We start from the raw sequence: 14881 nt of genomic DNA on the forward strand, positions 1-14881 counted from the left end.
AGGTCGAGTCGTCGGTCCACTTTGCTGAACGTGAAAAAGTTGTAACTCTTGCACTTCTTCGTCATTGTCGTTGAATGCATTAACCGCTTCTCGTTTTTTTTTTTTCTTGCATGCCCGAGCCAGATGACTGGTCATTTTGCAATAATGACACCTTACCTTTCGATATGGACAGTCTCCCGCATCGTGTTGCTCTGCACATCTGTAACAAGAGTTACCAACTGCAAGACGCACCGAAGTCCTCACCTTTTGTCTTTGTTGACCGTTCTGAATGACGTAGACATCTTCGTCGAGGAAAGTCTTGTCAGAGGTTGGGCGGAAGCCTTTGGATTCTTTTGTAGCCAGTTCCGCGCTTCTGGCTAGGTCATACGCAGTTTCGAAGCTTAGCTCCTTTTTCTTCAGAAGGCTGGCTTGAATCGAAGCATCGCTGAGGCCAGCCACGAGCCTGTCTCGAAGAGCATCGTCCAGAAACGGCCCAAAATCGCATCTTGTTGCCACATGGCGTAGTTCCACAGCAAATGCAGAAATTGTCTCACCTTCTATCTAGTAGCGGCGATTAAACTTGAACCTTTCGGCGATAACTTTGCTTCCCGGAGAGTAGTGTTTCCTCAGGACTGCGACGATTTCATTGAATGGTTTGTCTTCTGGCTTCGCTGGTAGCAACAGGTCCTTCAGCGTTTTGTAGGGGCGTTTACCAATGGCCGTTATAAAGGCAGACTTCTTCAGGCTGCCATCCTTGTTTTGGGTCACTTTCCAGAAGTGGTCAAATCTTTCAACATAAGACATATCTTATTCGCCATCATCGACGAAAGGCTCGAAATCCAAGAACTTCGCCATTATTCTTGTCCTGCGCAATCTCGGCCTAAGCTTCCGATCCCATTTTCGTCGCCACTTGTTGTAGCATGCATACAGACGCTACTAAGATAGCAGGAATAGGAATGGCTTTATTCCCAAATGCGCGCCGTTTATCTAGGTATGAACAGGGGCGTGGCCGTGACGTCATTCTGTCACAACACATTGCATATCCAAGTAGGTAAGAAATAGGTGTAGAAGGTTTCGGTCAAAAATATATATTAGAAAAAGATATGCCTGTTGGCATATGAAAAAAACTGAAAAAAATCAACGAAAAATCTGAAACACCTATAGCACTCACAAACATTCAGGAGAAAAAATTCCCCAATTTCTACCTCATCTCCTCCTGATTCTTGCTTTTGTCTAATTTTGCCCATAAGATATTTCTTTCTTTTTTTTTTCAAGCAAAGCTTTTATTGGGCTCACAAGTTTCAGTGGCGTTGTGGCCACAAAAAAAGAAAAACAATTGATCCCAGAGCAGAGCAGCTGTAAGAAAGGGCAGTTTCATAAGTTGACAGCTGCGCCGGCGCCGGAGCATGAGTCATTAGTAAAGATTCCAGCTGCATAGGCGCGCGCCCACGCCACGCGCGCAACCAGTCACATTTTGCTTCCACTGGGGAGGGAAAGGGCAGGAAAGGCTTTCGCGTGCGCTGTGCCGGCTTCGTTTCAGTTCATCCCTTCTCGTAAAAATGGATGGCACAGGCTCGCATTGCACATTCCCCCAAGGCACTCGCAGCCTTCGAGAAGCGGCAGCGAGAACTTGCTTGTGAATGGGCTCACTGTTGGCATGCCGATCCAGCCGTTAGAGCTACCTGAGCCCAAGCAATCCGACAGCAACGAGAAGATCCCTAGCTGAGGGAGTGGCAGGCCAAGCAATCCAGCACTGCTACCTGTGGGTTACTAAACCATGACGAAGGTCAGGTGCATGCAGGACAAACTTCGCTTACCCCCCCCCCCCCTTTTGCAGTAGGGAAAGGGTTGGTCTTTTTTTTCTAGCTGTCGGCGAGTGAAGTTATGGTTATTGAATCAACAGAGATCTATTCACAGCGGTTGCACCACTCTCAGAAAGCCAACAAACCGCCTCGCCAAAGAAAGCAAGTGCACAGTATGACGACTGCATGTTCATGGCCGCAATGTTTTCAAAATACCGCTCGGTGCCCCTTGTTCAAAACACCGTTCATAGGCACAAAACGGTTTCTTTTCGTAGTTTTGAGCAAGTCGTGGATGAGGACATTGCACAATCTTGCCATGGGTCGAGAACTGTTTACTGCCAGTGCTGACAACTGTGCGGAGCAGTGTCAAATGACATGATGCGCATTCTACGCTTTTGTCTGTTGCGCGCAGATTGGCCCCAATGGGCTGACGATAACCCACGGAAACCTAATGCCATAAAGGCGGAAAAACTGGAAGAAAACTGGAAAACAATACTTTCAAAGCAATAGAAGATTGCCATTAAGCACACTATGGCCCACTATTAAACTGAAAACCACATTGGTACTATTTAGGACACCTTCGCTATTGCTTCAGCTTCAGCGGGAAAAAAGCACTTAATTCTATTTGAAAGACAGTCTATCGATAAAAAACCGTTTCCAGACCTTTGTATAAGAAGTGAGTTGTTATCAATGCTGGCATACTAATTTGGTGTTCCCTCTAACAAGAGTAGAGCATATTACTATACATCTTGATTCATAGGTACCCAAGTTAATGACAGCTAGCAAGATTCTTGCTAAGTAATGCGATTAGCTTCCCGAGCATGTGCAGCACTGTTTTTTGCACAAAATTTGAAGCATAAGCGTTTGTGTTAAGTTTTTCGATATTCTATATTAGATTTGAAATCTACTAATTGGTAATCGCACACCCCTACTTATTACTTATTTGAACTGAATATAGGTGTAAAAAAACACAGGAAAGTACTGTTGAACCTCAATATAAAGAAGCTGGTAAAATTGGTAATCCCATTCGTTATATCAAAAGTTTGCTGTATTGAAATTTGATTTTTTTATGCAAATAAGTACAGTCACAGATAATTTTTCTGTACACGGAAGGAGCTGCAACATTTTCATTTTCCGAATTACAGTTAAACCTGGATGTAACGAACCTATATGTAACGAATTCCTGGATTTAACGAAGTTTTTGAATTCCCCAACGCTGCCCCCATTGAAGCCCATGTATTTTCGACCTTGATGTAACGAACACGTTGCGGCGGTTAGCCTTGATGTAACGAACTCCCAAAGCTGATCAGTCATTACTTTTTGCACTTTTAAGGAAAATTCGGCCGAAGAAATGCTCTAGATTATTGAATATTAATATTGTAAGGAGCCAGCAGCTACGCGAACGCCAGGGATTGCCGCGACCGAGCAAAGTTAGCGATGATGATGATGGCGGCAACTAGCGCCGCTCCGTGCCTAACGTAGCAGTCTTCAGGCTTTGCTTGTCTAGCGTGACGCCAGGTGGCATTGGTATCGGCAGCTGATTTCTCTTTCAGATTTATTTTGTTTCGTATAGATTTGAGGACAAGCATTCTTATTTAGTGATTTTTATTTGTTTCAACGGCTTAGACGCACTTATGTGTAAGAATTCACTTGAAAAGCAACGCTGATAGCCGGTTCTTTCATTGCCAGGGCGCGGGAAGGGAGAGGGATGATGACGAACGACACTCCATGACGAACGACATGCGTCACTTTTTTTTCTTTCTCTATGGATGCGTTGCATTCGCCATTTTGAGTGTTGTCCTGCGTTCTGCATGTGTGCGTGTGTCAACTGTGCCCTGGTACTGGTTTGTCCGACTTGTTTTGGAGGTGCTAGGCCTGCCTGTCGGCGTGTAGTCGTGCGTCTCCGCTTCTAACTACGTCGTCGGTTGGTCGTGATGAGTTCTGCTGCCAGAAAACAAAAAGTTCTGTCTTTTGAAGACAAACTCGCAATTTTAAATGCTGTCTCCACGGGTAAGAAGAAGAAGGACGTTGCCGCCCGTTTCAGCATTCCAGCGAGCACATTATCAACGATTTTGAGTGCGGAACACAGCATCAGAAACGCAGTGGAGTCTGGAACAAGCTCGAAGAAAAAAAGACTGAAGCTGTCCACATACACTGCTGTGGACAAGGCAGTGTTCACATGGTTTTTGGACACGAGAGCCAGAAATGTACCCATAAGTGGTGCGATCTTGCAACAGAAGGCAAAGGATTTTGCGTGTATCTTGGGCCATGATGATTTCAAGGCAAGCAACGGGTGGCTGTCAGGGCAGAAGTTATCGCGAATTGCTTTTTAAAGGCCGGAATAGCCAAAAACGCACGGGCTGGTGCCGACGAGGAAGAGGAGGAAGACCTTTCTACTCCGTCCGATGTGGCCGAAGCGTGGAACGAGCTATGCACTAACGGTGGTGTACCCGACGACGTTGAACTGACTGACTTTTTGTTTGCCGACAACGCCGCCGTGGCTACAGAAGAAATGTCTGATGCAGCAGTAGCTGAAAGCGTGCAAAATCCCGATGGCGGTGATGATGGTGCCTGTGAGGCAGATCCGTGTGACTTGCCTTCTGCAAAGGAGGTGATGAACGCAATGGACGTTATGCGCCGTTTCATCGGCTCGCTCGACGATGAAGGAGCTCTACACGATTTAGCTTCTTTGGAGCGGCGTGTTGTGCCGTCACTTGTGCCGAAGAAGCAAGCGCAAATTACGCGGTTTTTTGGTGTAAAATAAATGCTTGAAGGGTGAGTTCACCTTCGCGGATATATTGAGCTATTTAGTTTCGTTTCTGCATCATTCGTACGAGCCTTCACGCAAAACCTGCATGTAACGAAAACCTGCATGTAACGAAAAATTGCGAGCTTTTGTCAACTTCGTTATATCCAGGTTTAACTGTATCAGGCAATCGAAAAAAACCGCATTTAAATTAGAAAGAAATGCACTTTGAGTTTGAAAGGCAGCGACAAAAGATACGGTTTCATGCAGTGTAGACAATATGTTCACATTGGCGATATGAATTAACTCTCATTCCCGCGAGAAAATGGGTGTTTTTTAAAAGTCTTGGAAAAAAAATTATTTATCACTACAAATAATATTCCAGCACACATTACAGCATAGCATATTGTGCATAATGAAGTGATCCTTCCAAAAACATGTTGCCAAAAAAAATTTATTAGGTAAAACAAAAATTCTAGAAAGTGCCATTTTTGCTGCCAGTTGATAAAAACAACAATAAAAAAACTTAATATTTACAAAAACACTAATGTGAAAGGAAATTAAGAATAAACATTTCAAAGATAAATAACCCAGGAATAGCGTCTGAAAAGAACGCTCAGTTCGCTGCCGTCCTTCGGATCCAAAAAAGAAACTAAGACTACCGTAAAAACCGGAATATAGGTCGAACTTTTTTTCAAAAAACCATCGCGAAAAGTCGACCCTCGACTTATATACCGGACATTGGCGGAAAAACTACGGAAGTCTTGCAACAATGGGTGGATGAAGTAAACAGCCGCCATCGCCATCAGCAGCAGCGCGGCGTCTATGGCGGCGTGGCGACGTTGTGCCACCGGCATTTTGCGTTTCCATTGTCGCAAGGTTATATTAATTAAAGGCTGCATTTTCATTTTGTTTCAAAATGAGCGGATGCCGACGTCAATTCACCGTCACCTTCAAGAAAAAGGCGATTGAGTACGCGGAAGCCCACGGCAACCTGGCGGCACAGCGCAAACTTGAAGTATCCGAAAAGAGCATTCGGTAGTGGCGGAGGCAAAAGCAACGTATTACAACTTGCACCAACCAGAAGAAAACGTCATTTCGTGCCGCATCGCAGCGGACTGCAGAACTGGAAGGCAAGGCTGCAGAGTCCGTCCGAGAGCTGCGTGTAAGATCGCTGCCTGTGACTGCCGAATGCATCCGTTTGAAAGCGCTAGAGATCGCACACGCCTATGGACTGGGCAGCGAGAAGCACTCGTCATCTGACTCTGATCAAAGGCGTTGCTCTGATTCGGAGTAGCACTTGTGCACTTCGTGTCCTTCTGTGTACTGTACACCCCGCCAATTTTTAACAGTATCGCGCGACCATCGACCCGCATGTTTGTCAGCACCTTATCACGGCACGGAGCGGCGAAATAGCGAAAGTAAGGGCATGTGTACACATGCGCGTATCTCGTTTGTTTCAGCAGCCGTTAATAAGGTGCTGACAAGCACGCGGGTCGATGGTCGCACGATACCGCTAAAGACTTGGCCAGGTGCACATGCGAGCAGCATTTAAATAAATACTGTCACCATTGTGCAACACCCTGATTCGCATTTTTTCACGGTAAGGGTGTTATGTCCTTCGGTACTTTTACCATTGAAATTTTTTTTTTTTTTCATTTTGAGAATTCGTTAGTTGGGGGATCGACCTATATTCTGGTCCGACCTATAGTCCGGTTTTTACGGTAGTTGATCCCTCATGCTATGCGGTGAAGCAGTTCCTGGATTTTGTGAATCACAGGTGCACTCTGCACTTTTCCCACAAAACATCTGGTTCTTGTTATACTTTGTGGTCCTTGTAACACATTTTGCAGTTCTGCCTTTTCGGCATCTTCTGAGGATGGTCCGATGAAAAGTCCAAGGAACGTACTTCACCAGTTCGTCTAGAGTCCTGCACCTCATCGAGGACTGATGGCTCTCAGCGTAGCTGGGCAACTACAAGATTATGCATCCAAACATATCTGTTTGCATTTTTGCAGATTGTCTTTGTCACCTCTGCAGAGAAGGAGAGTAAAAAGAAATCCCACACCACTGTAAACTGTCGTGCACTGATCGGTAGTGCTAGGCAGAGATGTGGTATGGGCAGCCTTCTTGGTGTGAACAGAAGTTTCTTTGGTGCCGATGGCAGCACATCATAACCAAGCGAAGTATGCACCCTGAATATAATCAGTAGAGCTCTCAGGTCGTGCAAAAAGATTCGCAGATAAGCACGCACAAAGAAGGACACCTTGCCGGTGAACAGCTGCGGATGTCCCATGCTCACTCAAAACATTGTTGCTGTCAGAGCTCGAATCTGCTTTGCTGTCATTTTCCGAATCAACTCGAGTCCTCATCACTAAATTGAAGTGCGGGTGCAGCATAGTTTCGAGCACGACGCTTTTCTCACGACGCATCCATGCGGAACAACGCCATGAGAGAGACTTTCGATAACTGTGCATTGACACCGGCAACCTTCCTTGCCGGGATTTTACGGGAGAAGCGAAACCTAAACTCTTGGAAACTGCAACTGGTTGTAAGTGCCAGGTCCACATGTTGGACATGCAGCGGACCTTCGGAGATACACTTTGGCGGAATAAAACGGATCACACTCCAAACCAAAGCTAGTGACTATGAGCAGCTGGCGTCATTGTCGGTTAATTATCACCGCTCAACACTGTCTGATGACACAGCTGGCGATATAATTTAATTCTTGACTTGCTGGGAGTCATTTGATTACAAGATTTTGATGCTAGTGCAGTGTAATCGTAAGCAGCATGCTTTTTTCTCGAACACGGCAGAAAGCGACAGCCACGCCTTTTTTTGCTACAACATACACACATTAGTTCACAAAAACGTCTGTCAAAACTCCCAACACTACCGGAGTGCGAAAACTTGAACCGATTCTGAAAGTTCAGTGCCTGTTCTAACTACTGGATGACCTTAAGTGGATAAGAAACGGCTCCAACATGTTGAAACGGCGACCTAAAGCATCGATCACTCGTGCTCGATTTCAATACGTGTGGTAACGAAAGAGTTAACAGGGTGTCTACCAAGTTGACATTTCCAAATTCCCTGAGTTTTCCAGGTTTTCCCCGAGTGTTTTTGCAAAATTTCCTGAGTGATGCAGAACTATGTTTTATGTCAAGTAGCACTGAAACCATATCGCCCTATGCTGTCACTCTCTAGTAAGCATATGAAACAAATTTTAAAGGAAACCGACTTAATCCAATTTGAATACTAAGGAGTAGTGTTTATGTTATTCAAAAAAAGTATATAAGGGAGGGGTTATTAAAATACACAGCAAATAAAATGTCTTCGAAAAAATTTTCAAATCGAGTTGTACATTCTCTAGAACAAATAAAAAGGAGATGCATACAGAAGCAAATATTATCGAATATGAGCTATTTCTATCAACTGATAGCATGCTCAGTATCATGCAACTGTCCTGACATACTCTCAGCTCGCACAAGACGCCTCAGTGTTGTGTTTCACTACTTTAAAGAGTTTATTTTGGTTTGGATGAGGGACACCTGCATCTCAGCATCAGCCAACAATTTGTTTTTTGAGCGCAGGCTCCTTCAAAGAAGCGGTCGCATACTTAATTCCCCGTTCATTCCTCAGTGCGTCGATCCTTTCTGTTCTCGTCCTCGTTTCGCCGCGCGTTCGCCCCACAGACCATTTGAAGAATACTCTTGGTCAATTTACAGTCAACGTCCAATTTTTCGGACCCCCTAGGGGCCGCGAAAACTTCCGAAAAATCAGGCAGTCCGAAAAAATAAATTCATGTCTTTTACTGCCCTTAAGGGCTAAAATCGACACATGTACGTCTGAAAAAGCTCTGAATGCCTATCAGTGCACTTATTAGGCATATCGGTGCTCCTACTGTGACAGGTGAGGGCGGGTGCACACGTGTAAAATTAAGGAATACATACAGTGTCCCGCGACAATTGCCCCTTCCTACGCTTGTTACGCTTCACCGCGTTACATGACTGTAATGAGGCGAACCAGACTTTCAGAAAAGAGCATTATGCAATGCGCCGTGCTTTCCGAGCTTCGAAGACAAAATTATTGCTTTCAGCGGAGAAATGAAGAAACACGGCACCGAACGACAAGAAGCTTAACAGCGAACGTCGAAGCAGCTAGGCCTAGCGTTGCCGCAGTGGTGGCTACGGCTGCCAGCGGATCTGCGTGCGAGAGCACCGGTTCAAGGCGGCGAGGTAATCAAAATAGCAGCGGTGGTGGTTTTCATTAATGCCGTCTCGGACCTGCGATCACGCAAAACGTTTAGAAAATCGGACGGCGAAGAGTTCTTGCGTCTGAAATTTCAGAAGTTATGATACATTGACTCTTTGGGGTACGTGGTGGTGCCGCGAAGCCGTCCGAGTTATCGGGAATCCGGAAAGTCGGTCGTTGACTGTACACTGGCAACTCCTCCAGCCGACGACGATTCGCTACGAGTCCTGTCTGTTTCTCGAGCCAGCATCACCGCGACTTTTGACCCTCTAAAAAAATTACAGCTAATTTTCCCTGATAAAAGCACAAATTCCCTGAGTTTTCCCTGAGTTTTTCCAGACTACTCAAAATCCCTGAGAATTCCCGGTTTTCCCGGTTTTCCCTGTTGGTAGACACCCTGGTTAAGCATATCCAGCCACGATTTCCCGTCCACTCCGCCCCAGTGACTGATAGTGTTGTTGGCAGTGGGATGATGCAATTAGCTCGCTCCCATTCCACTTTGCTTGCATGGAAAAACAGCATTCAAACCTACATCCTCCTTGGCTCACCATCGCATGTTTTCACTCGCATGGAAAGCATACAGCGTGTGGAGCATGACAGGATCTTATCACACTTGGACTTAATATGGAACATTACGGTACTCCGTTTAGGCAGTCACTCTTAGCTGTGTGACACGATTTGTGAGGTGCGTTTGCAAGCAGCCATTTGTAATTCAACGATTTGACCATCAGTGTACGCGGAAGTTTCTATTTATTTTCTCTATTCCTTCGCGGCGGCAGTGAAATTTTGTTGTATTGAAATCGCATATAAAAATACATAATTACATTGAAGTTCTAAATACATGGTGTTCAATGCACAAGAAGTTATGAAAAGTTCAATGCTTCAATACATCGAGAATTCTATTATATTGAAGTTTGTCATGTCGTGGTTTAACTGCATACACAACTTGTGCATTTGTATGTTATTAAATGAAATCGGTGTGTGCATTTTCTGTTTTGCAGACACTGAGTGGGGTTTCAAGTTTCCCTATATTTTTCTTCGAAGAAACAATGCAGGAATGTAATTCTTGCTGAAAAATGTTTTACAATGAATTGCAAATCTAATTAGACAAAAGATTGTTCGACAGTTATCATACTCCCTAATGCAACCTTTGAGCTCAGCTGTTCATGTGTTTTCATTTCGAATCACCGCACCATCTAGCAGTGGGCCAGTGCCATCAGCACCTTCGTAGAGGGAGAGGCAGTATGGGAACACTGGCATGATGAACGGCATTGGAGCCAGCTGTGGAAGATGATGATGAAGGAGAGAGTGATATATTGAGGCAGAGAATTTGAGACCGAAATCACCACACCAACTGACAGCGCGCCAGTGCCGTCAGTGCCTTTACAAAGAAAGGGGCAGTATCAGAACGCTGGCATGACTAGCGGCAGTGGAACCAGCAGTGGGAGACGACGGCGAATGCACGAGCAGTGGTACGAGCACATTTGCACGAGCAACTTGTACCAATATGGTCAAGTACTACTGTTGCATGAATGGGCTTTGTAGCTGCCATGGCTGTAACTAGAAAACTTTTGGAAGCTTGAATTAGCAGCCTGCATCTACAGAGAGTCCTAAGAGGGAAAACAGTTACCATTATATAGTAGACAATGTTAACTTCATGAAAGTCGTTAGCCAACACAAGGTCTACATGCAGCATCATATCAAGAAGGGCTCTGCAATTATTTTGTGAGCTAAGCTTCACAAAACAATATAAATATTGCAGACATAGAGGTAGAGAGTGGAAGGGAAGGAGGCAGAATGGTAGGACTTGTCATTCTCAGCATGCACGAGCATGCCAACAGTGCTACAACAAGATTAATAAAGCCAAAAACAGATGTGCCCAAGAAAATTGCACCAGCCACCAAGAACAGCAGTGCAGAGGTGACAAAAGAGCGCCCACCAGCAGTGGTAGCGCTGGCGAAAGGCCCTTTTCAAGGCCTATCTCCCGAAGGGGGTGGACCGCACATGTCGGCTGACACGCGGCAAAAGCCATCCGCACCTCGACCGTTGGGGTCAGCTGCCTGTATCAGGTCCCATGGAGGCTGGAACAGCCCTGACGGCAACGGTGTGCAGTGGGTAGAGTTGAAGTCCACCATGTGCTTGCGAGCCTACAGGTGTGTCAAGGGACAAGAGCATATAACCAAATTACACAAAACTTGACAATGATATTTATATACACAAAATTACTCAAGTAGAATCTGGATAGCATGCGCATGCCAAAATGAAAGTCGAGTTATATGTAAGCATACAGTAATAGGTACTGATGAGTACTATGCACTCAGAGCCACACTGCAATGGCCAAATCAATGTAACGGTAGTATTTTGGAATTGAACGAGAGTCATTTTAGGGCGAGAGAAGAATATTTCAGCAATTGACTGTAGGCGTAGCATGTGCAGCACTTTATCATTGCTACCAGAATCGTGGAACATCAGTATACATGTGCAAAGAAATGGGTGCACATAACTGTAATCTTTTTCACTAATGCTAAACAGAACAATTTAAGGGAACCACGATGTAAGGGTGGTTAAAAAATTGTCATCACTTGTTCACTGTACATAACAGTATGCACTGCACACTGTCCAGACTGACTGTTACTGTAAGAAATGGAATCTCTCTTTTTGGTGTACTTTTGACTTCGTGTCAATCATACAACATAACTGGGCACATGGTGATGAGAGAAAGCTAAGCAGACTATGGGCAGTGCAATACATACCTTCAAGCATACACATGACAAATGCCAAGCTTTAAACATTAAGAATGTCTATCTCATAGGTTTCACACTGCAGCATACATCACATTTGCTAGCATGCAACTTTACATAAGCATAACGCAAACAGAGCAAGTGCAAAAGGTAAAGGGGGGGGGGAGGGGGTTCCGAAGCACATATCTGAACCATTTCATGCCAAGTGCCCCATGCTCAACAATCTCAGATTTTCTTTTAAAATCGTGGCTATTTATGGTCTTTTAATAAAATATTCAGTTGAAAAAAATTTGTCACGTGATACAGCTTTAAAATTTGGTTATGTACGTGGAACATAGTATGCAAGAACGTTATTTCTGTATGTAGTGCAGCACAACCTTTCCTGTAGAACTTATATGGTTCATCAACAATATTGTAACGACGTGGGATCAACGAGAATGTGGAGCAGCATCACCAAGAAACACACTTCATTAGCCGTCAAAGAAAATCAACATCTTCGTCTCCACGCTTAGCCTAAGAACCCGTGCTAAGTGTAGCCTAAGTGTCCAGCAGTCGGCTCGTTGTGGCAGGTGTGTAGGATTTCACGTTGAAGCCATGATGGAACAACGAGTAAGTAGTTGCTTGCTGCCGCTAGGTGAGAAGTTCTTCTTGTAGAAGACGTTGTGGCGCAAGCAGTACGATGCCAGCCCTCTTGCAAATAGCCTCGGCATGCTGTTGGTTTGTTCTTCCAGGTAATCAATAAGCGGCAGCAATTCAGTGTCATTCCGTTGCAGGCGTGTAAGATCGGCAGTGTCCACGAGTCCCAGAAAGACCGTGTTGTCATCGTCTTGTGCTGCCGGCTCAACAGGAGACCGAGAAAGGCAGTCGGCGTCTGTGTGCCGTTTTCCCAACTTGTATGCGACAATGAAGTCTAACTCTTGGAGTTGAAGACTCCAGCGGATGGATTTTTCAAATTAATGAGCCAGCAGAGTGAATGGTGATCGCTAACGACGGTGAAAGACCGACCAAACAAATACGGACAAGCTTTCAGAAGTGCCCATCCCATTGCGAGGCATTCTTTTAAAGCGAAAGCTTTATTGGCCGCGAACTTGCGATTTCGCCGTGGCGGTGCTCCGAGGAGGTACATGACGTCACAATGCGGGCCTCGCCGCGGATATTTCTCTCTCTCTCGCTTCCTAGTCACTACTGTGCATGCGTCACTAGTAGCACCTAGCCAGAGGTGTTCCACCTCTGCGCAGCGCCGCGCCTTTCCGCCGCCGCCGTTTGGTATGACGTCACACCATGTTCCTCGTCGTTGCGCTCGCCTCCGCTCGCTTCGCCAGCTGCGTCACATGCCTGATAACATGTCAGAGGATTGAGAAGGAGAGCTCGCGTGCGCTACAACCACAGTTGAGGCAACAGTATGGACAGCGACAATTCTGATAAGCAGGAGGAGGCCTGGAATCGACATCGGAACGAGATGAAGAGGAAACGAATCGCCCAGAAAACAGACGAACAGTGCGCCGAACGACTGGCTAAACACCGCAACATAGCTAGACTAACCTGGACTTGCAATCAAGATTAATCAAGGCTAACCATGCTATGCCTTAGCTTTCGCTACGTATATCATGGCATAGCCGAGCTAAGCCACTGCCAATTTTTTCAGTGATGCAGTAGTTAAAAAAATTATGGGGTTTTACGTGCCAAAACCACTTTCTGATTATGAGGCACGCCGTAGCGGAGGACTCCGGAAATTTCGACCACCTGAGGTTCTTTCACGTGCACCTAAATCTAAGTACACGGGTGTTTTCGCATTTCGCCCCCATCGAAATGCGGCCACCATGGCCGGGATTCGATCCCGCGACCTCGTGCTCAGCAGCCCAACACCATAGCCACTGAGCAACCACGGCGGGTGATGCATTAGTTAGTCTTGGCTCGGGATAGTGTCCTACTGGTGTAAGCTATCACCTTTTCACTGTCGTCCTGCCATTGTACGAGCACCGCCCCCTAGACTGACATTACTAGTATCTGTATGCAATATCGTTGAGGCACCTTCGCAGAAGTGTGCTAGCACGGGAGGCACTTGCATGCATTGCCGGCGCTCTTGAAATGCCTGCTACTGGTCTTTGCTCCAAGTAAAAGGGATATCTTCTCTGGTGAGCTGTGTTAGCGGCCATGCGATGCATGAGAAATTCACAATAAATCGCCGGTAATATGCAAAGAGTCCCAGAAAACGCCGCACGGCCTTTTTGCCTGATCGGTCAGGAAATTAGCAACAGCAGCAATTTTATCCGGATTAGGTTGGACTCCTTGGCTACTGACGACATGACTGAGGAACTGGAGCTTGTGAAAACTGAAATGGCACTTCTCAGGCTTCAATGTGAGACCGGCAGAGCGTATTGCTTCAAAAACAGTTGTCAGCCTTCGTAAGTGTTTGTCAAATGTTGAAGAAAAGACAGTCACATTGTCCAGGTACACCAGGCATGTTTGCTATTTGAGTCCAGAGAGCACAGTGTCCATTAGACGCTGAAACGTTGCTGGCGCCGAACATAAACCAAAGGGAAGTACCTGAAATTCATTAAGTCCGTCGAGCATCACAAAGGCAGTTTTCTCACGGTCTCTCTCATCCACTTCGATCTGCCAATAACCGCTTTTCAAGTCCATCGACGAAAAGTAGCACGCTCTTCGCAACCTATCCAAGGAATCATCAATACGTGGCAGTGGATAAACGTCCTTCTTTGTGACCTGACTGAGCTTCCGATAGTCGAAGCAGAAGCGCAAGCTACCGTCCTTTTTCACTACAACTACAGGCGATGCCCACGGACTATTACATGGTCGAATAACACCATCTGCCAGCATCGTCTTCACTTGTTTTTGTATTGCTTCGCGTTACTTTGGGGCCACATGATGAGGGTTTTGTCAAATGGGTCTGGCATCGACATCAGTAATGATGCAGTGTTTGGTAAGTGGCATTTGACCAACTCTTGACGCAGATGAGAAACAGTCCTGGTACTGATTAACGAGTTCAAGAAGAAAGTTTAGCTCAACGGCCGTTAATGCCGGATTAACGTCTACAATAGGTGGAGCTGTGTGGATTGTAGAGGCCGCCTGCTGCGCTAAGTGGCAGTCATGTATTTGTGTTACTTCGTCGAAATAAGTGACAGCAGTGCCTCTAACAATGAGTCACCGCTCCTTACTAAAATTCGTCAGCAAGAGTTCGGCGCTTTCGTAGATTACATTGATAAGTGCTCTGGCAATGGAGACACCGCAATTCAGTGCTAGTGCATTGATGTGTTCAGCGACTCCAGTCCCATTCTGCAGGCTGTCACAGTGCATGGGTACGAGAGAGCAACTCCATGGCAAAAGTATAACGTTGTCCGCAG

At 45.7% G+C, this 14881-nt stretch overlaps 1 protein-coding gene across 3 annotated transcripts in view; it reads right to left on the reverse strand.

Moving 5' to 3' along the window:
* Positions 1–14881, reverse strand: part of LOC135903938 (phosphatidylserine lipase ABHD16A) — a 113336-nt gene that overhangs the window by 17195 nt on the left and 81260 nt on the right. For 2 of the 3 annotated variants that reach the window (XM_065434413.2, XM_065434412.1), the window contains exon 20: positions 10718–10925. In XM_065434413.2, coding sequence (XP_065290485.1) covers positions 10749–10925 — 177 coding nt within the window. In that variant the 3' untranslated portion in view covers positions 10718–10748. The remainder of the gene's footprint in view (positions 1–10717; positions 10926–14881) is intronic. The other variant, XM_065434414.1, reaches the window with a different exon arrangement.

Source organism: Dermacentor albipictus, chromosome 1 (assembly GCF_038994185.2).
Source record: "Dermacentor albipictus isolate Rhodes 1998 colony chromosome 1, USDA_Dalb.pri_finalv2, whole genome shotgun sequence".
Lineage (NCBI taxonomy): Eukaryota > Metazoa > Arthropoda > Arachnida > Ixodida > Ixodidae > Dermacentor > Dermacentor albipictus.